The 20,909-nt window shown below is 41.1% G+C and overlaps 1 protein-coding gene across 1 annotated transcript; it reads left to right on the top strand.

The window, feature by feature from the left end:
* The first annotated feature begins 1,482 nt into the window (after positions 1-1,482).
* Positions 1,483-10,576, top strand: TRMO (tRNA methyltransferase O). Its single transcript, XM_075263931.1, has 6 exons — positions 1,483-1,563; positions 3,089-3,492; positions 5,386-5,560; positions 7,242-7,399; positions 8,374-8,967; positions 10,067-10,576. Exons 2-6 carry the CDS (start codon positions 3,420-3,422, stop codon positions 10,297-10,299), a joined length of 1,233 nt encoding a protein of 410 aa, XP_075120032.1. The 5' UTR covers positions 1,483-1,563; positions 3,089-3,419; the 3' UTR covers positions 10,300-10,576.
* Positions 10,577-20,909: the final 10,333 nt, after the last annotated feature.

Raw genomic sequence — 20,909 nt, 5'->3', positions numbered from 1 at the left:
CCCATTATAGTCTATGGGGTCCACGGGTTTCCTAAGGTAACTGCTTTTTCTATGTGGATTAGGTTTCCGTTTGGGGGGGGGGGGTCCCCAAGCGAACCCCCCGAACGGAAACCGGAGTGCAGATGTGAACCTAGCCTAACACTGTTATGTTTGCTCATTTACCCTCTGCTTATTATACTCAGGGGTCTCAAGAGCAGTTCCAATTTGGATGTTTTCAGTCCGAATCAAACTGTAATAATCTAAATGACATAACACACACACACACAAAATCGCATTAGTTATCCATGTTGATGTTTGGATATTTGTGATTAATTGCCCATCCGTACAGTCATCTGTGCCTTAGTTATTTAAACTGCAGAAACAATCCTTCACCCTTCTCAAACATACAGTCCCATGCAAAACTCACACCTCTCCAAAATACAGTCTCCTGTAAAACTTACTGCTCTCCCTTCAGCCTCCTCCAACATACTATCCAATGTAAGAGTGCATTCACACTACGGAACGCCAGCGTGTATCAGAGCCGTACACGCCGGCGTTACAGCAGGGCTGCCGGACACTTCCCATTCATTTCTATGGGAGTTGGCATGCGAGCGCTCCCCATAGAAATGAATGGACTGCTTTTTTCCATTCATTTCTATGGGGAGCTCTCGCATGCCAACTCCCATAGAAATGAATGGGAAGTGTCCGGCAGCCCTGCTGTAACGCCGGCGTGTACGGCTCTGATACACGCTGGCGTTCCGTAGTGTGAATGCACCCTTAAACTCATTCCTCTCCAAAATACAAGTCCCATGTAAAACTCACCCCTCTCCTGTCTGCCCCCTCTAAAATACAGTCCCCGTAGCCAACACAACTCCTCCCTTCAGCCTCTGCAACATACAGTTCAATGTTAACACCACCGCCTTCTTCCCTCAGCTGCCTTAAACGTATATTCCTATGTAACATAGCAAAAGTGGTTAGGAAAACTACAAGTGAATTTATAGTGGACCTTTCCCCACCTCCAAGTCCAGCTCTTTACATAGCCTGCTACACGGACTCTGGCTTACTGCCTATTACACATATACTATCTATTGCACTGATCACAGGTTCAAGTCCCCTTGTGGAATAGAAAAATGGTTAAAAGTAGGGAGTTGTAGTTTCACAGCAGCTGGAGAGCCGAAGGTTCCCTACCCCTGGGCTATAGAATACATGAATGACACAAGTATCAGCCTTACATTCAATAGTCTACAAAACATTCCAGCTCCTTGTTTTATAATGTAACATTATAACAAATAAGGACCACAACAGGGACAGTAAGAGGAAGAACAGTGTGACGATAGTTTCACTGAAAGAGGAGAAGGGAAGCGACTCTAGACACCTAAAATGGCTCTGCACTATTCCCGCCCAGTCATCTCCCCCCAGCCTGCAGCCGTCCCTTCTCCTCATACACGTGCTCGGCAGCTGCTTCCTGTACTGAACCCAGAGCTGGAGACTCCGCCCCTTCCCGTGACATCACACCTAGCTGGAGGTGCTCCTCTCTAGCCGTCTTGCTTACACTTTCTTGGCTGTACTTCCGCTTCTTAACAGGTAAAGAGTTTGCTTCTTTCTTCCTTCCTTCCTTCCTTCCCCCGGCTAGGTGCCTCCTTGTACAGCCTTCTTGGGAGCCCTTCTTACCTCTATCTATGGTTAAGTTTAGATAGTGTACACTTATGCCTCGGATTCCTTTGCACCTCTATTACTCGTGCAGCACTTGTGCTTTAGGTTAGTGTACACTTGTGTCTGGCAGCCCATTCCACCTATGTTACTAGTTCAGCACTTGTGCTTTAGGTTAGTGTACACTTGTGTCTGGCAGCGCTTTGCACCTCTATTACCTGAAAAAATGGCTAGCAGAAAAAAAAAATGCGAGTGACTCCCATTGAAATAAATGCGAGGCGTTTCTTGCAGGTGAATTTTGAGGCGGATCCCACCTGCAAAAAAACCTCTATTTATATCACACTATTTACATCACACAGGATCTGTTTTATAGTGACCATACAATGTTATTACAGCCTGTACTAATATCACATCTGCTATAAAACAGATACTGTGTGATATAAATAGTGAAGGGACCCCACACACAGTACAATCTGCCCCAAAGTGGCCCCCACACAGTATTATATACTCCACTTTGTGCCCCACACAGTATTATATGCTCCACTTGGCCCCCCACATAGTATTATTTGCACCACTTTGGGCCCCGTACAGTATTATATATTTCACAGTAGCTTCTCCCTTCCCCTTTTTTGCAGGTGTTTATTCAGGTTCATATCAGCATACATGAGATGAACCCCCAACAACTGTATACTACAGTTCCCATAGTATATACCAGTATAATAAAACTATAGATTGATGAAACCATGTGACCTCTGCTTCCCTGAGAGGAATGCTTATAAAAGCGATTTCTAATATTGATGGATTATTCATTGCACGTGCTATTCATTTGATATCAGTATAGTGTATATTTATTGCTTGCACATTACATGGTGTATTACTGGCAATGAACACAGGCCAGTCTGTGATAAACGACAAACTAGCCTTCACATGCATTCATGCCCCATAGTACTTACCAAATGAGGTTGTTTACTGCCCGATCCAGAATGGATAGTGCCTCTCTTGACTCTCTCCTGAACTTGTGTGTGGGCACATTTCAATGGTTCTGTCTAACAATGTGCAATTTGATATTCAGATATTCAGCTTTGAGAGAATACACCCCAAGAATGTCATAATACATGTCTACTTATGTTTGGAATGCCAAAACTAATGGTATATGTCAAGGATCAGTAGCCTTGGGCACTCCAGCTGCTGTGAAACTACAATTCCCAGCATGCTTCAGTTGTTGTGTGGGAGCTCCGTGAATAGTCAAGCAAGTGTGCATGGTGGGAAGTGTAGTTTCACAACTGCTGCAGTGCCCAGCGTTGCTTTCTGGTATATGTTCTTCCTCTCCCCATGTCTACTTGCTACTAACAATTTAAAAAGAAGTGTTGTATATCTTATTACACTTGTTTTGTAACTTATAGATTTTTATGGAGCATACACTGCTCTTACACTTTTTTTTTCTTATTTATTTTTTCAGCCTCATGAGGGTTGTAGTTACCTAAACATTGCACTACGATTCTAGGTGAAATTAAAACAATAAATATAGGAAGCAAAACAGAATTGGAGTGGCGTTGTATGAAATTTATTTTCTTTTACTGGATACAAAGCATGGGGATGTGTCCAGATCCACTTTGAATGCTACAATCGATAAGAGCATATATATGTAGTATGTGAAATTACCTCAGCCCTGTCACATACATGTGGAACGTACCGTGTTCGATTGCACACCTTACACTCTAGTAGAGCAACACTCCAGTGACACTACGTACTGCCTCCAAGAATTACCTCCATAAGACAGTGGATGAAAAATGGACACAACAGTATGCTCAGAAAGTCAGCAGAAGAAGCATTCAGAGCCCATGATTTGTTCACTTGAGACAGGTAAGCAGAGATCGACTTCCATAACACGTGACCTGCAACAGCCATCTTTAGTGTGGGATGTTGCTTAGTCTGTAATTGTGTGCATTGTAGGGTTTGTAAGAAAACAGGAACAGCGGGACATGGATGATAACTTTGTGATGTCCAAGCGGTCCATGGGCCCAATCCCTTTCTGCAGTAAGCTTGGGATGCAGAACAGACAAGAATAGGACCTGTTCTGAGTCTGGCCCTGAGCTCACAACTCTGTATACACACTTATGATAATACGTGGTTGTGCTTGTGGAGCCATAAAATAATAAGCCGTGAAAACCAGAAAATTTAGAATTAGAACTTATATTTTTCTTAATATTCTTTGTATTTTTTATTATTCCTGTATTCTTTTTCATATTATTCCTTGTTCATCTTTTTTTTTTCTTTCTTTTGAGCTTAGTACTACACTATTTCTCTGATGCAACTTTCATACTACTTGTTTTTTTTTTTTTTCTCTCCCTAGTATTTTTTTATTTTTTAAATACTGATGATAATAGGACAAATGTGTCTGTCATTAAATTGTGGCTGGAAAGGATGTTACTATCGTATGGCACAAGGGTTGTATGAACAAAGTTTCTTTTGCAAGCTTAAAGGGGCTCTATCAGCAAAATTTTGCTGATAGAGCCCCACGTATGCATGAATAGCCTTTAAAAAGGCTATTTAGGCACCGCTAATCTAATTTTAAACCCCCGCCCGTTTTAAAATAAAACTATAAAAACATATATGTAAATGATACCTGAACGTGCACGGTGGGCGGTCGTGCACGATCTGACGTCATCTTCGGTCCCTCCTTACTCTTCTTTCTTCTTTCAGCGACGTCCTCCTGTCCTGGTTCTTCTCCGCCTTCATCTTCTTTTCTTCCGGATATGAAGACATTCACAAGCGTTCTGCACATGCTCGCGTAGTTCTAAGGATACTTAGAACTACAACAAAAATGGCGGCGGCTACTGCGCAGGATTTGAACACAACCTGCCAGTAAAAAAGAAGATGAAGGCGGAGAAGATCCAGAAGAGGAGGACGTCGCTGGAAGAAGAAAGAAGAGGAAGGAGGAAACGAAGATGACGTCGGAGATTGTGCAAGACCGCCCAGCGTGCACGTTCAGGTATCAGTTACATATATGTTTTTATAGTTTTATTTTAAACTGGGCGGGGGATTTAAAATTAGATTAGCGATACCTGAATAGCCTTTTTAAAGGCTATTCACGCATACATGGGGCTCTATCCGCATAATTTTGCTGGTAGAGCCCCTTTAAAGGGATTCTATCATTAACAAAACTGTTTCTATACTAAAAGCTCTCCCTGTGTCATCCATTCCAGCGCAGCCTCTGTCTTCTGATTCTGACGTGTCTCCTCCTCTTCAGTCCTCTTCTTACGTGAGACCACCCCAAAATGGCTGGCGGAACAGCCGACTGCCATCACCCATCCCATAACCACCTTTGTGTAAATATAGGCTGAACCTATCTCTAATGTAAAATTTTTCTACTCCTATCATGTTACTATTTTTTATTTTGTTTTAATATGTAGATTGTGAGCCCCATATAGGGATCACAATGTACTTTTTTTTTTTTTTCCCTATCAGTATGTCTTTGTAGAATGGGAGGAGGAAATGCGTGGATGGAGGAAATCCAGGTAAACATGGGGAGAACATACAAACTCCTTGCAGATGTTGATCCTGGCGGGGGATTCGTACTCAGTATTCCAGCGCTGCAAGACTGCAGTGCTAACCACTGAGCCACCGGGTTGCCCTTCCTATCATGTTACTTTGTAAAACCATTAGCTAGAGGAAAAAATCTGTATGCTTTGCCTGGTTTATTTATTTTTTTGTTTGGAGACAATTTGCTCATTTTCTCTATTATATTTTTGACAGGTGCAGTGTTAACCCAACCAATTGGATACATTGAATCCTGTTTTACTGGGAAAAACGGTACCCCCAGGCAGCCTTCTATTTGCAGTTTATCTCGTGGTTGTTTAAGAATTAGCAAAAAGGTTTTTAATAACCCCGAACATTCACTTATGGGTCTGCAACAGTTTTCCCATGTCTGGTAAGTTATTAAAGAAATCCTGAAATACTGTATCTTTAAAAAGAAGCTGGTGTTTCAACTGATCCTGTCACTTGACAGATCTGTATAGATGGATCAGAACAAGTGTAAATTTATTTTTTGTCTTCAGTTTAACGCTAGGTTCTCACTAGCGTTCAGGTTTCCGTCCTTCAGGTGGCAGGAGGATCCAAAAGACAGAGACCCTATCCGTTTAAAAAGGGGTTTCCCGTGAACCCCATAGACCAGGGATTAGCAATCTTTGGAACTCCAGATGCTGTGAAACTACAACTCGCAAAATGCTCCATTCACTTCCATGGGAGTTCCAAGAACAGCAGAGCAAGTATGTATGTTGGGAGTTGTAGTTTTACAACAGCTGGAGTGCCGAAGGTTCCCTACCCCTGTGATGAACTATAATTCAGTACAAAACCGGTGGAGAGAAAAGTACTCCTTTTAAGCAGATTCTGCAGTGGAGTCTTCTACAGAGACTCTAACATAAGTGTGAATCCAGCTTAATACTTTTCCTTTAGGTATCTATTTTTTTGCATAAAAAAAAAAGATAATGAAGACTGTTCAATGTTAACATTTACTTTTTCCCATTAGCAAGGGCATAACTATCAGGGTAACAGCGGTAGCAGATGCCACAGGGCCCAGGACATTAGGGGGCTCAGCAACACCCGCTACTACTTTGTCTTTTTTTTTCTTTAATAGGCAGTTACTGGCCCAGTTTACTTACTGATCCTGGCTCCTGCTCAAGGCCACCGTCGCGTCTCCTTCTCTGGAGGCCAGGATTGATAAGAAAGGCTGCGGGCCCGACAAACATTATTATGTTCGGGGGTCTTTTGAAATCCCCGAGTATAATGATCGGAGGCCCAGGAGAGGTAAGGAACATTAAAAAAACAGTGTTTCTTACCTCTCCTGGCTCCGGGCAGGCTTCAGGGCTACATGTGTGATGTCCCTGATGTCTTATGGGCCGGGCTTGCATCATTATGCGTCGTGCTGCAAAACCGGCTCAAGTGACATTCCATACGTCATTGAAAATGGACAACATCTGCAGAAACTGCATTGGAGCCAGTGAGAGGTCAGTAACAGTGTTTTTTTATGTTTGTATCCTCACCTGGGTCTTCAATTATTATACTCTATGGAGAAAGACCCCAGAGTATAATAGTTGTTCATGGGTGTCTACAGTGGGGCATATTACTGTTGCAGGAGCTACAATCGGGATCAATACTTTGTGCAGGGGTCACTATGGTGCGTAATAGTGCGTGCAGGAATGCGGGGGGGGGGGGGGGGTTGATCAGTCGGGGTCTTCTGGAAGGGGAGGGCCCATGTCAAAAGTTCGGCACGGGGCCCCGCCATTCCTAGTTACACCACTGATTATTATCACTGTTAGGAAATGACCAATATGTGTAAGGATAATTTGTCAATTTATATCTAATTTCTAGGAGAAGTAATACATTTTTTTAAGAGTAAAATGGGAAAAAGTGCAGATATGCCATTTCTTTCTGTCTTTTGTTTTCACGACAATCCTGTTATTAGCAAGTTCAATGTATTCCTTGTGAAATGATTTCTATTCTATTTGTAGTCACAATGCTGTTCTATCCGTCTAAAACTATTTCTATCTAAAAATTTGTGTGTTCACAGTCTGTTTGCTAACAATAATTCTGCATATATTTCCATGATTTAGGATTTTATTTAGTTTTCATAAGAATGGGCATTTAAGTTGCAAAGCAAAAGTCCAGCCACCAAGACTTAATGGAGCAAAGACAGGAGTATTCTCTACAAGAAGTCCTCATCGGCCCAATGCAATTGGCCTTACACTTGCTAAACTTGATAAGGTAGAAGGTAATGTCAATATACGTTACAGTTCTATAGTTTTTCAAAATCTACTTAAGCTAACACTATGTACGAGTTAGATTTAAGACTTTATTAAACATATAATATATATTTATACATAGCATTGTTGTACAGTACATATCTGCATTCAGTCTGATAATCTAATTTCCATTGTTGCATTCACAAACACCTTAAAAAATCTAGGCATTCCGTGGAATTTCACACTAGTATTATGACTTATCCGTTGAGGATTCTTCCAATCTTGTTTAAAACATATTTTCAAACTAATTCTGCAGTGTCTTTTATATGCTATGTGTCTAAATGTATGAAGTGATATGCATATAAGAAGTGATATGCAAATTAGCGTAAGTAGTCATGTTGGGTTTGGAATAGCTTCTGCCTAGTCGCACTTTCTCCTTGCAAATCACGCCTCATGGTCATGACTGGATGGTAGCCAGGATTGCAGCACAGCACAAAATCACACCACCTGTCTTCTATTTTTTTTCTTATGCTGTAGACCTCTTTGATCTGTACCCAGGAGAAGCCTCATCTAACCCTTATTGTTATTCTCCCCCAAAGTGTTGCACATAAATGATCATTGTCCACTGATGTAAGGAATTCCATATACATCTAGGCCATACATTGCAGAAAAGCTGCATTTTTTTTCCCTGCAGATTTTGTTGTTTTTCTTTGAAGCTAAGAATTACTTCTGTTAATCCACTCTTGGATTTGGCTTAAAAACAGCAATATCTGCAGGGAGAAGGGGAGGGGATGTAACCATCCTCATCTTCCTGTCAGCAAACTTGAAAATGCCTGTTGCCTTCAGTCTAAATGACAGAATTTCGGAAACATGACTGACATGTCTTTTTATTTATTTTTTTCCCCAGAGAACCCCTTTAAGAATTAAAATAATGTTGTGTTAGGATAATTTTGATATACGTTTTTTTCTCCTTTCACATATATATATATATATTTTTCCCTAGGTGACACTTTGCATCTTTCTGGAATTGATATGATACAAGGAACACCAGTTATTGACATAAAACCTTACATTGCTGAGTATGATTCGCCACGTTCTACAATTTCTCCAAAGGAGAATCTACAAAAAATATCTTTGCAAGAAGAAAATGGCGATGTTACTTGTGCTGTATTACAGAAGAATAATCCAGAACATTACCAAGAAAGAACCAATCAGGCTGACAACAGACCTCTCTTGGACACGGAAGACACATCTGCAGATAAATATGACATATCTGACACAAAATGCAATATATTAGCCAAAGTGATAAAAGAAGGAGCCTTTGAGACTTCTAGTGATCCATCTCTTAATGAAGGCACTTGCTCTTTGCAGGGATATCCTTCCAAACAGTTTGTAGAGGACTTCAAGACACTAAAACTAAGTCAAGACTTTCCTTCTGATGGAGCTACAAGCATAATTGAAACCAAAGACAAGCCCAGGACCTGTGACAGTTTTGTCGCAAAATGGGTAACAGAATCGCCTGTACCCAGCTTGACAGTCAGATTCACACCCCACGCAGAAAGAGAATTACGACAGTTCAAACCACCATGTGATTTGGGTATGATATAAAGATTTTAGTGCACCTTGTTATCCTGTAACTGTTCTAAAAGGTTTTAACGTAACTGTTCTGAAAGCGTGGAGAAAATAACATTGAAAAGCTTCACCAATATGTAAAGATCACTAGGTCTCACCCAGAGATGTTTGTTCTTGGTATACGTCAAAAGTTTCTTTCTCTTTTCTGTGGTAATGAAGTATAGACTGCGCATTGTGTGTATTACACAATAAAAAGATACAGATTGCAGTTGTCTATTATAGTACCGTACTATCTATAGGTGCTGTGGAAAATTTGGGAATTGTATTTTTAACTTAAAATGAAAAAAATAAAAAACTAACTCAAATTTAAGTTATTCCTGTCTTGGCAAAACATGATTGATGCGTAAATAACTGGTCACAAGGGCGGATTTATGGAAACAGACAAGAGGGGCTGTTGTATATTTTATATTTGTATTGATATTTCCGTAACCATCATAAAGGCGATTGGGAGCTATGGAAACTGCGTAGGACAGGTGAACTACACTCTTTCCGTAGCTCCGCAATTTCGTAAACTGCATAGCTAAATGTCCTGCACAATTTCCATACCTTCCATTCACTTGTGTGGGCACAGTACTGCGCACCATGATTTGCTGAGATGGGAATATCCATTTAAATGATCTCTCCTGTTTTGCCTAATGGGAAAACCCCATGTATTCTGTTGGAAATATCACCTTTAAAACTCAACATTCCAAAAGGGAGAACTTTTGCTATGGTCTTCATGCATTTTACTGCTGTAACAGATACAAGGTCTCAAAAAAACTTGTTGCCCAATTGGAGTGGATCCCTGGCTGAACAGAGACGTTTGTATATATATATTCTTTATTTTGAGCCTTTACAGAGGCAAAACGAACTCTGAAAACCCCTTTAGCATAGTACCTATATTTAAACTTGCAGAGATAGCTTGCAGAGATATCTGCTCTGGTATATTCTAATCTAAAAACAAAGATACATAGTAATTTAAGAATTTAGAATTGCTCAGAAATGAAACAAATTTCATACACGTGTCTTTCTATCAATAATGTATACAGATACATCTGATTTATTTAATTTTTTTTTTTCTTTAGGAGAACCGTCATTTCGATTCTTTCAGTCTTTTGAGGAGGCAAAATATGCAATAACTAATGTTCTGTCTGCTGACCCTCGATCAGTCTACAGAAGAAACCAGTGTCTGGATCGTCTCTTTTACTTTAGTCTTGATACCATTCATATCACTTGCTGGTTTGGAGATGGGTTTGCAGAAGTACTGAAAATACAACCTGTTTCAGAGACTGATTTTAAAAAGATCTTCCAGGTTTAGGATTTATTTTTGGGTTTTGTTTTTTTTCTGTGGGTTATGCTAATGAAGCATAAATAAACGAAATAACAAAATTATTCAAAAATGGCTGGGAACAAGAAAAGAAGAAAGGTAGGACTAGAATAGCCTTTCTAAAGGTTATTCCACCATGTGGAGTTAAAAAAGGGTATATAGAATGATGGACTTCCTGTAATAAAAAGTAAACCTTTCTACTAAGTTCAACTATACACTCTATGTACAAGAAGCCAGATGACTATCCATTGTATTGAGGGAATGTAACAGTGCACAAGAGATATATATATATATATATATATATATATATATATATCGTTATATATAATGTGTGTGTACTATATGTTCTTTATAAAAGGAGTCTACCAACACCAAAACAGCTTTTACACCACACATGTCGTTGTTGGGCTGGTGAGTAACGTAGTGAACATTCCTTTTTTGTGTCACTGTTCAGTCTTGCAACTCAGAGATTAAATTTTTATAATATATCAATAATAAGTTGTTTGGTGTACTCTGGGTAGGCTGCATATGCCGAAGTACCATATTTGGTTTTTTTTGTGCCTGTTGCAAAACTGCTGTCCATGGGCAATGCCATTCTTTCTGTTTCAGTGGCACCTCTGGGGAGCAACCACAACAGAAAATGGGTGCATGGCCACACCCTGTATGCACTGAACAACTCATTAGTACATGAAATATGAGTTGAATTTTTCAGCAGAGAGATAGCACTTTGGCAAGGAAGGTATGTTCACTGTATCACTAACTGTCCTAAAGCAGCATATAGGTGGTTTACAAGTGATTTTGGATACAATAGGACTCCCTTTAAAAATGTGCTTATATTGATAGTACGACTATTCTTTCCAAAATTCTGCTGTAAATAGTTACTTTTAATGTGAGTTCAATGTTAACAAAACAAATGGATGGATAAAAAGTCAACTATTTATTTAAATTAAAGATCTTTTTGTAATATACATTTGTATCATGGTTGCATTAAAGCATTTTATATTTATATGTGCGGATTTGCAAGCTTGTATCTGTTTTTAAATGGTTAATTACTGAAAAGATGATTACTGTTACAACAGTATAAAAAAATGTAACCCGATTTAGATGATTGTGGCAAAGGGGAAGTTTTAGTTGAAGTTGAAGGATTTTAGAAGACCCTATCATCGGGGATTTGACAAAGCCTAGTCAGTAGGTCACCATGCCAGCTAAAAAGTCCACTTGCCAACTGCATTTTGTTTTCAGCTTTCAGATAACTTTCAGGGCAAAGCAAGTACACACAGGCTATTAAATAGTGACAGCACTGTGTGTGAGAAAGTGAGAGTTGCACATGATACAGTTCTTGGACTTGGTTCGCACATTGCTTTTTTAGAACTGTGTGCGCATATATACAGTCTTATGAAAAAGTTTGGGCACCCCTATTAATCTTAATCATTTTTAGTTGTAAATATTTTGGTGTATACAACAGCCATTTCAGTTTGATATATCTAATAACTGATGGACACAGTAATATTTCAGGATTGAAATGAGGTTTATTGTACTAACAGAAAATGTGCAATATGCATTAAACCAAAATTTGACCGGTGCAAAAGTTTGGGCACCTCAAGAGAAAAGTGACATTAATATTTAGTAGATCCTCCTTTTGCAAAGATAACAGCCTCTAGTCGCTTCCTGTAGCTTTTAATCAGTTCCTGGATCCTGGATGAAGATATTTTGGACCATTCCCCTTTACAAAACAATTCAAGTTCAGTTAAGTTTGATGGTCACCGAGCATGGACAGCCCGCTCTCAAATGATTTGAAAACAAAGATTGTTCAACATAGTTGTTCATGGGAAGGATACAAAAAGTTATCTTAGAGATTTAACCTGTCAGTTTCCACTGTGAGGAACATAGTAAGGAAATGGAAGACCACAGGGACAGTTCTTGTTAAGCCCAGAAGTGGCAGGCCAAGAAAAATATCAGAAAGGCAGAGAAGAAGAATGGTGAGAACAGTCAAGGACAATCCACAGACCACCTCCAAAGAGCTGCAGCATCATCTTGCTGCAGATGGTGTCACTGTGCATCGGTCAACAATACAGCGCACTTTGCACAAGGAGAAGCTGTATGGGAGAGTGATGAGAAAGAAGCCGTTTCTGCAAGCACGCCACAAACAGAGTCGCCTGAGGTATGCAAAAGCACATTTGGACAAGCCAGCTTCATTTTAGAAGAAGGTCCTGTGAACTGATGAAACAAAGATTGAGTTGTTTGGTCATACAAAACGACGTTATGCATGGTGTCCAAAAAAAACAGCATTCCAAGAAAAACACTTGTTACCCACTGTAAAATTTGGTGGAGGTTCCATCATGCTTTGGGGCTGTGTGGCCAATGCCAAACGGGAATCTTGTTAAAGTTGAGGGTCGCATGGATTCCACTAAGTATCAGCAGATTCTTGAGAATAATATTCAAGAATCAGTGACAAAGTTGAAGTTATGCCGGGAATTGGATATTTCAGCAAGACAATGATCCAAAACACCGCTCCAAATCAACTCAGGAATTCATGCAGAGGAACAATTACAATGTTCTGGAATGGCAATCCCAGTCCTCAGACCTGAATATCATTGAACATCTGTGGGATGATTTGAAGCGGGCTGTCCATGCTCGGCGACCATCAAACTTAACTGAACTTGAATTGTTTTGTAAAGAGGAATGGTCCAAAATACCTTCATCCAGGATCCAGGAACTGATTAAAAGCTACAGGAAGTGACTAGAGGCAAAAGGAGGATCTACTAAATATTAATGTCACTTTTCTGTTCAGGTGCCCATACTTTTGCACCGGTCACATTTTGGTTTAATGCATATTGCACACTTTCTGTTAGTACAATAAACCTCATTTCAATCCTGAAATATTACTGTGTCCATCAGTTATTAGATATATCAAACTGAAATGGCTGTTGCAAACGCCAAAATATTAAGAGCTAAAAATAATTAAGATTAATAGGGGTGCCCAAACTATTTCATAGGACTGTATATATTTTTTTTATTTTTTATCTTTTTTTGTTGTATTAACGACTAGCACCTTGTCATATATTTCAACAGTAAACTAATTTACATTAAATTGTATAACTCTGGTTCACTGGCATAGTAAAAATTATGCTACTTATAACTGCAATTTAAAAAATAAAAAAAAAAGCCTGCAAAACATTGTGGAAGTCCAGCCTTACTAATAAGGCTAGGACCACATGGAAACTTTGGTTGTGAGTCCTACCATGCGACCAAAGATCACCATGTTTCCTGATACGCTGTACTTTCTACTGACAAAAAGATCGAGTACAGTTGGATTTTTTGCATCTAGAAGTCACAGCACCCTCAGGCCCGGTTCACGTATGCGTTCAGGGAGTCCGCTCTGACCTGTTCCACTGACAGCCAGGCTTGTCATTGCATTATAGCTATTGAGGCTGGTCTATGACCAGCCTCAATAGCTATGTAGTGAATCTCCCATAGACTGCAATACAGTTATGTTGCAGTCTATTAGTCTTGCTACCAAGAGATTGCAGGTTCAAGCCCCCTAGGGGGATAATTAATAAAATAGATTTAAAAAATAAATAAAAATTCCCTAGAATACAAATAAAAGTAAAATATTACTTTGAAACACATAATGATTAGGTATCCTTGTGTCCTGTGTTTTTTTTTTTTTTGTTTTTTTTTTTTTTTTTACTGTTTATGTATTCAAAAATTTGAATAAAATGTGATCAAAGCAATAGACTTTTAACAAAATGGTATGTAACTAAAAAGTACACCTGACCCCGCAAGAAAAAGTCACCCTATGTCAGAATATGGTGACATTTAGAAAAAAAAAAAAATTTTTTGCTAAGTTTTAGTTTTTTGTTAAGGGGTTGAAATGTAAATAAAAACATACATTTGGTATCCCCGATATACCAAAGCATAGAATATAGCTGACATGTTATTTTGGCTGCAAAGTGAACACCGTAAAAACGAAGCCCATAAAGATGTCGCACAAATGCACTTTTTCTTCAGATCCACCCCACTGTGATTTTTTTTTTCCCAGCTTCTCAGTACATTATGCAGAATTTGGAACAATTTGTCCTGCAAACATTACGCCTTCATATCGTTCTGAAAACCATAAAAAAGGTAAGGAATTTGGAAAGTGGGGAGTCCAAAACGAAAATTAAAAATGTCACTGAAGGGAAGGGGTTAAATTGCCAGATACATCCCTTAATTTGTAATTTTGCCACGCTATCGGGCTGAATTATCATGGTCTGGGTGCCAAAAAACTTGTTTACAAGCCATGTAAATAGTTGCATTTCAGAATTTTTCTGTAAGAAAGGGGGACACAAAACTTTGTCCTGAATGCCACTTTCCTAAAACAGGGCATGGAGGGGGACTGGTGACACTGATATACCAGGGAAGCGTATAAGGTATTTTACAGGGCTTTTAGTAGTCATCCAGCCTATCATTGGGCAGTCTAGGAGGAGGATTTGTACCTGGGTGGTGGTGTATGCCTGTTTTTTGACACACACATTGGTTGAGCACAATCCACAATTTATTTGTATTTTTATTGGCTACTTTATTAAAAGCTATGTTTTATCATTTGTAAATGGCACAAACTCTGACAATGCAAGGATTATCAAGTCTAGTGTGGAAAATGTAGAAGGTCAGTCGCAACATATCCAATAGCAATAGCATGAGAAATAAGATCACAGTATATGCCATTAACATAATGAGATGAGGAGGTTTTGGAGATATATGTATTTGGGTATATGAGTTTGTCTATCATATATTGCCTAACGATACACCAATATTGATCAGGCCTGTCCTTGAGAAAGAAATCTCTTCCTATTAGTAATAGCTCCAGGGTCCCTTCCTTCCTGTGATTATAGGAGGTCCCCAGTAACTGGACTTCCACAGTTCACTCATTGATGCCATAGGGTATCCTAATGATATGCCATCAATGTTTAAAAATGCAGACCCTTTTAAATGTTTTTTTCTATGTTAAATAGTGTCAAAAAGGTAAACTTAAATCTACTGTGACGCTGGGTTCACAGCAGCGCCCGATCTCAGTTTTCAGGTTTCCGTCTTCTGCCCACAGAAGACAGAAACCTAACAGACCGTATTCGGCCGTGAGAGCCAGTGAGCGTTTTGTGCTCTCCACAGCGAAACCGTTTTTTTTTAACCGTACACAAAGTCCTGTTAGACCTTCATCAGTTCTTTGAATACTTTTCTAATATTTATGGTAATAGTTTGCTGTGTATAATTGTGATCTAAGAATACTTTAGATGCTACCGTACTCCATCTCTCAACTTTAGGTTGCCTGTCAAAAGTTTCCCACTGGTATAAACAACTTAAATACTGAAGCTCCATATTACACTGCAGACCTAAAGCAGGACCCTATCTATACTGACTTATCTAGGAAAACATTCTTACCTAGAAATATACATGTTTTATATGATATGATATTTATTAAACGTTAAGTTTGAATAAATGGATACATGAAACTAGTCTTCAATAAGGCCAGTTCATTTGCGCCCGGTTTCCGTCTTCTGCCGAGAGAAGACGGAAACCTGGCAGACAGTGTCCGGCCGTGAGCGCCTGTGAGCGTCTTCTGCTCTACGCAGCAAAACTGTTTTTTTCTTTTAACCGGACACAAAGTCCTGCATGTCCGACTAAAAAAAAAAAAACGGTTTTGCCGCGGAGAGCACAAAAAGCTCACCGGCAGTCATGGCTGGACACTTTTCAAACCCATTCAAATGAATGGGTTTGAAAAATGCCTGCAGGTTACCGTCTCCTGTCCAGTTTCGGGCAGGAAACGGAAACCTGCAAAACAGAGACTGGGGTGCAGGTGTGAGCGAACCCTGATAGTGTTATTATAGAATAAGTACAGAGAAGTGGATTGTAAAAATTGGTTTATGATGCAATAAAAGTGGCTGATTATGACAAACACTAATATTTTCCACTGACTGAAATGAAAAAAATCCAATGCTGCCAATCTATTTTTGGTAGACAAAAGTCTCAGCTTTGTGTACAATTGTTCACTGTATCTTTTTAGCCAACTAAAATCTAATGTATATGGCCGCCTTAAAAGGAGATAACCCCACCTTTCTAATACTGATGGCCTTAGGATAAGCATCTGTTTTACATCTGTAGAGTCCAACAGCCAAGACCCCTGCAGATCAGCTGTTCCAGGACAGTGTGGCTATCAGTAATGTTAGCATGCCATAAGCCATAAGTACTACAGCGCTGTTCCATTGACTTCAATTGAACACTTCTGCAGTACCTAAACCCGGTGCTAGACATATGACGAGTGAGCACCAAGCTCCGGTCATGTTAGTAGCCACGCTTTCTCAGAAAGGCTTATTTGTGGGGCCTAACAGTTAGACACCCCCAGATGTAGCATTGATGGCTTAAGGCTAGGCCTTCAATATTAGGCCGATAACCACTTTAGGCTAAGGCCCCACATTGTGGAAATGCAGCTTTTTTTGTTGCAGATTTTGTTGCGTTTTTTTCATCCAAAGCCTGGAGAGGATTGAGCAAAAGGATGAAGTATAAGAACTTCCTATATATTTCGAATTCCTTTTGTAGCCACTACTGACTTTGGCTCAAAAAACCACAACAAAATCTGCAACAAAAAAAAGCTGTGTTTCCGCATAGTGGGGCCTTAGCCTTTAAGGGGTTATCCAGTTTGTAACATCAATGGCCTATCCTGAGGTGTTACCCAGGTGTAAAACCCCCGCAGGTTACCTTTACCGAGATGGGCGGTTTGCAGTACTGTTTACATACCGTGAGCCATGCTGCTTACTCACTATACAAACTAGCGGCTTGTAAGTACTTCAGCGCTGTCCCATTGAAATCTATATGACAGGGCTGCAGTACCTACACCATACCTCCCAACCGTCCCGGTTTCCGTGGGACAGTCACGATTTGGGTGACATGTCCCGTGGTCCCGGTTGGAGGGAGGTATGTCCCGATTTCAACTTAGATCTGCGTCCAGAGGACGCAGATCTGAGTTGAACACATATGCGGCTGAAGCAAGGAGCTGACACAGGTCAGCTCCTCGCTTCGCCGCTGCCCGCCTCTCTCCCTGACACATATGCGGCTGAAGCTGCTCGCGTGCTCGCTTCGCCGCTGCGTCTCTCTCTCGCTGACACATGCGGCTGTGTCAGCTCCTCGCTTTGCTGCTGCCACCGGCTCCTGGCTTGTAGACGCGATGTACAAGCCAGGAGCCGGCGGCAGCGGCGAAGCGAGGAGCTGACACAGGTCAGCTCCTCGCTTCAGCCGCATGTGTCAGCGAGAGAGAGACGCAGCGGCGAAGCGAGCACGCGAGAAGCTTCAGCCGCATGTGTCAGGGAGAGGCAGGCAGCGGCGAAGCGAGGAGCTGACCTGTGTCAGCTCCTTCCTTCAGCCGCATGTGTCAGTGAGAGAGGCGGGCAGAGAGCGGCGAGGGAGCGGAGGAGAAGGTAAGTTTAATGTGGAGGTGGAACGTGAATCTGGGGGCAGATGATGGAGAGGACGGCATGACACTGGGGGCAGAGATGGAGAGAACATGAATCTGGGGGCAGAGATGTGGGGACATGAATCTGGGGGCAGATATGGAGGGACATGAATCTGGGGGCAGAGATGGAGTGGATATGAAACTGGGGGCAGAGATGGGGGACATGAATCTGGGGGCAGAGATGGAGAGGACATGAATCTGAGGGCAGAGATGGGGGACATGAATCTGGGGGCAGAGATGGAGAGGACATGAATTTGGGGGCAGAGATGGAGGGACATGAATCTGGGGGCAGAGATGGAGGGACATGAATCGGGGGCAGAGATGTGGGACATGAATCTGGGGCAGAGATGTGGGACATGAATCTGGGGCAGAGATGGAGAGGACATGAATCTGGGGGCAGAGATGGAGGGACATGAATCTGGAGGCAGAGATGTGGGGACATGAATCTGGGGGCAGAGATGGCGAGGACATGAATCTGAGGGCAGAGATGGGGGACATGAATCTGGGGGCAGAGATGGAGTGGACATGAAACTGGGGGCAGAGATGGAGGGACATGAATCTGGGGGCAGAGATGGAGAGGACATGAATCTGAGGGCAGAGATGGGGGACATGAATCTGGGGGCAGAGATGGGGGACATGAATCTGGGGGCAGAGATGGAGGGACATGAATCTGAGGGCAGAGATGTGGGACATGAATCTGGGGGCAGAGATGTGGGGACATGAATCTGGGGGCAGAGATGGAGAGGACATGAATCTGGGGGCAGAGATGGAGGGACATGAATCTGGGGGCAGAGATGGAAGAGGGACATGAAACTGGGGGCAGATGAAGGGTGTATATGAAACTGGGGGAGAGATAGAGGGGGGACATATAATTTACGGGTGACTGTAGGAGGATTATACTGTGTGCGGGCACATGAAAAATTAACGAGTGGGCGGTGTCAACACAAAAGTGGGCGGGGCTAAATTTGGCACGGCGCGCTACGCGCGCTGCACATTTTGTCCCTCTTTTGGTTCTTCAAAAGTTGGGAGGTATGCCTACACTCTTCACTACATTTTGTATGGCAATGGAGCAGTGCAACTCACGGTATGTAAACAATCCTGCAAACCACGCTCTCTCAGTACCAGTGACCTAAGGATAGGCCTTTAATGTTAGAAACCGGATAATCCCTTTAAGGCTTTTTGTGATTCATCTGTTATATGTTAAAATGGCCACTAGATGGTGATGTAAGAGTAGCATTTTAAATCTTTCAGGATGCTTATATGAATTTTATGATTTTAATCTTGTGCATTGTTCATGGTAAAAGGAGCAGCTCCTGACTTGGATTTATTAGTTTTTCATCATTGAAGCAATCATTAGTGTTAGTTGGAGGCAACAAATTTAAAAAAGAAACCTAGAAATGTACTGTGTACATGGGATCATCTGGTATAGTGGATAGGGACTACACAATATATATTTGTTTCTGAAACAGAAACCCGTAAGATTGATGGCAGAAAGAAAACTTCGATCTAGTCTGTTATATTTCCTTTTTATCTTAGAATACACATGTTTTTGCAGGTACATGCTTAAAGTGACTTACTATAGATTTGTGAACAACTTCTGCTGGAATTCTGTTCCAGCCTCGACTGTTCTTTCAGTGAAATAATATTCCCTGACATAATGTCTAATGTTACTCCCAACTAATTTCAGATTGTGCTCCCTTGTGCTTGGTAAACGTCACTAACTTATTTCAAGTTTACAGTCATTTTCCCTCTAGGCTATGCAGATGAAGTTCTTTAAGCTTCTTCTGATATGTTTTATGGTTCAGACCCTCAAACGCTGGAGCCCACCTGTGCACCCAGTGTTCCAGTTATGGTTTTTCCAGCGCCTCTACTGCAGGATCACAAGCTCTCTCTTTACTGGTTATTTCTCTAGCTATACTGCTGAGCATCCTACTTGTTTTTCCTGCTGCCTGGCTGCACTTTTCACTCATTTTTATGTTGTCAGATATCAAGACCTTTCATGTCCTCATACATATGCGGTGTTAGATACCGCTAAAAAGTCGAAAATGCATTGAATTCAGCTCACTGTCAGCTTTCCAGGTATCTGCCTCAGGGCTGGAGAGTTTGGTGCCATTAATTTTGGCACTGATATCTCCCCACTGTCAGAAGGGTGTTACTCATAGCTCAGCGTCATCACTGGGCTTTGAGGAAAGTCCCCCCCCTCGACAGTACTCTTCCATAGCCCTATACTGTCAGAGGGGGTGTTTCTTACGACCCAGCTGTGAGGAACCCCCTTCTGACAGTGGAGAGATATCGCTGCTGATACTAAATGCACTGATATCTACACCCCGTGACACATACCAGGAAAGCCGACAATGCGCTGAATTCAGCGCAGTGTTAGCTTTCTAGTGGTATATAAAACCGCATATGCATGAGGAGTCCTGGGTAACAAAGAACGACCAATACTGTACTCAGAGTATTTCTTCTACTAAGTGCATTATCTTACATTTAGTAATGTTGAATTGCAGTTTCCATTGTTTGCACTATTCATCCAATAAAGCTAGATCACAAACGTTAGGCTGCGTTCACACGGAGTTTTTTGGTCAGGAAAAAAGGCTTTTCCTGAAGCGTTTTTTTGAAGAGTTTTCCACCTGAAAAAATGAATGCAAGTCAATAGGAGGCAGAAAATCCGCCTGGCGTTCAGAAAAAACGGTAGCAGTTTTTCCGCCTCCCATTGACTTGCATTGAATTTTTTAGGTGGAAAACGCCTGAAGAATGGACATGTCGCTTCTATTTTTCCGCTAGCTGAAAATCTGCTAGTAGGGGGAAAAAAAAGCAGGTTACATAGGACTGTATGGTGATGAGTTTTTTGGAGGAGGATTTTGAGGTGGATTCCTGACCCAAAAAACTCAGTATGAATGCAGCCTTACAAGGCCCTCCGGGAATATAAACTTTTACACACATTTGTATCACCAGCAATCAGGCAAACCTTGCCTACCAAACCTTCTCTTATGTCACCTACAAGAATATTGAAATGAATTGGACTCGGACAGACCCCTGAGGTTCACCACTTGTAACTTTTCTGTCCTCAGAATGCCCACCATTAACAACAATGATCTGATAGATGTTCATGTGCCCC

This window comes from Leptodactylus fuscus, chromosome 1 (genome assembly GCF_031893055.1).
Source record: "Leptodactylus fuscus isolate aLepFus1 chromosome 1, aLepFus1.hap2, whole genome shotgun sequence".
Classification (NCBI taxonomy): Eukaryota; Metazoa; Chordata; class Amphibia; order Anura; family Leptodactylidae; genus Leptodactylus; species Leptodactylus fuscus.
Note: the sequence above shows the minus strand (reverse complement) of the source record. Positions and strands in the feature narration are given on the sequence as shown.

What these genes read in the sequence shown, in the direction of transcription:
- TRMO (XM_075263931.1), top strand. Translation starts at nt 3,420, where the DNA reads ATGGACACAACAGTATGCTCAGAAAGTCAGCAGAAGAAGCATTCAGAG. An exon ending in GATTTGTTCACTTGAGACAG is followed by an intron (nt 3,493 to 5,385) that starts GTAAGCAGAGAT and finishes TATTTTTGACAG; the next exon opens with GTGCAGTGTTAACCCAACCA. An exon ending in CAACAGTTTTCCCATGTCTG is followed by an intron (nt 5,561 to 7,241) that starts GTAAGTTATTAA and finishes TCCATGATTTAG; the next exon opens with GATTTTATTTAGTTTTCATA.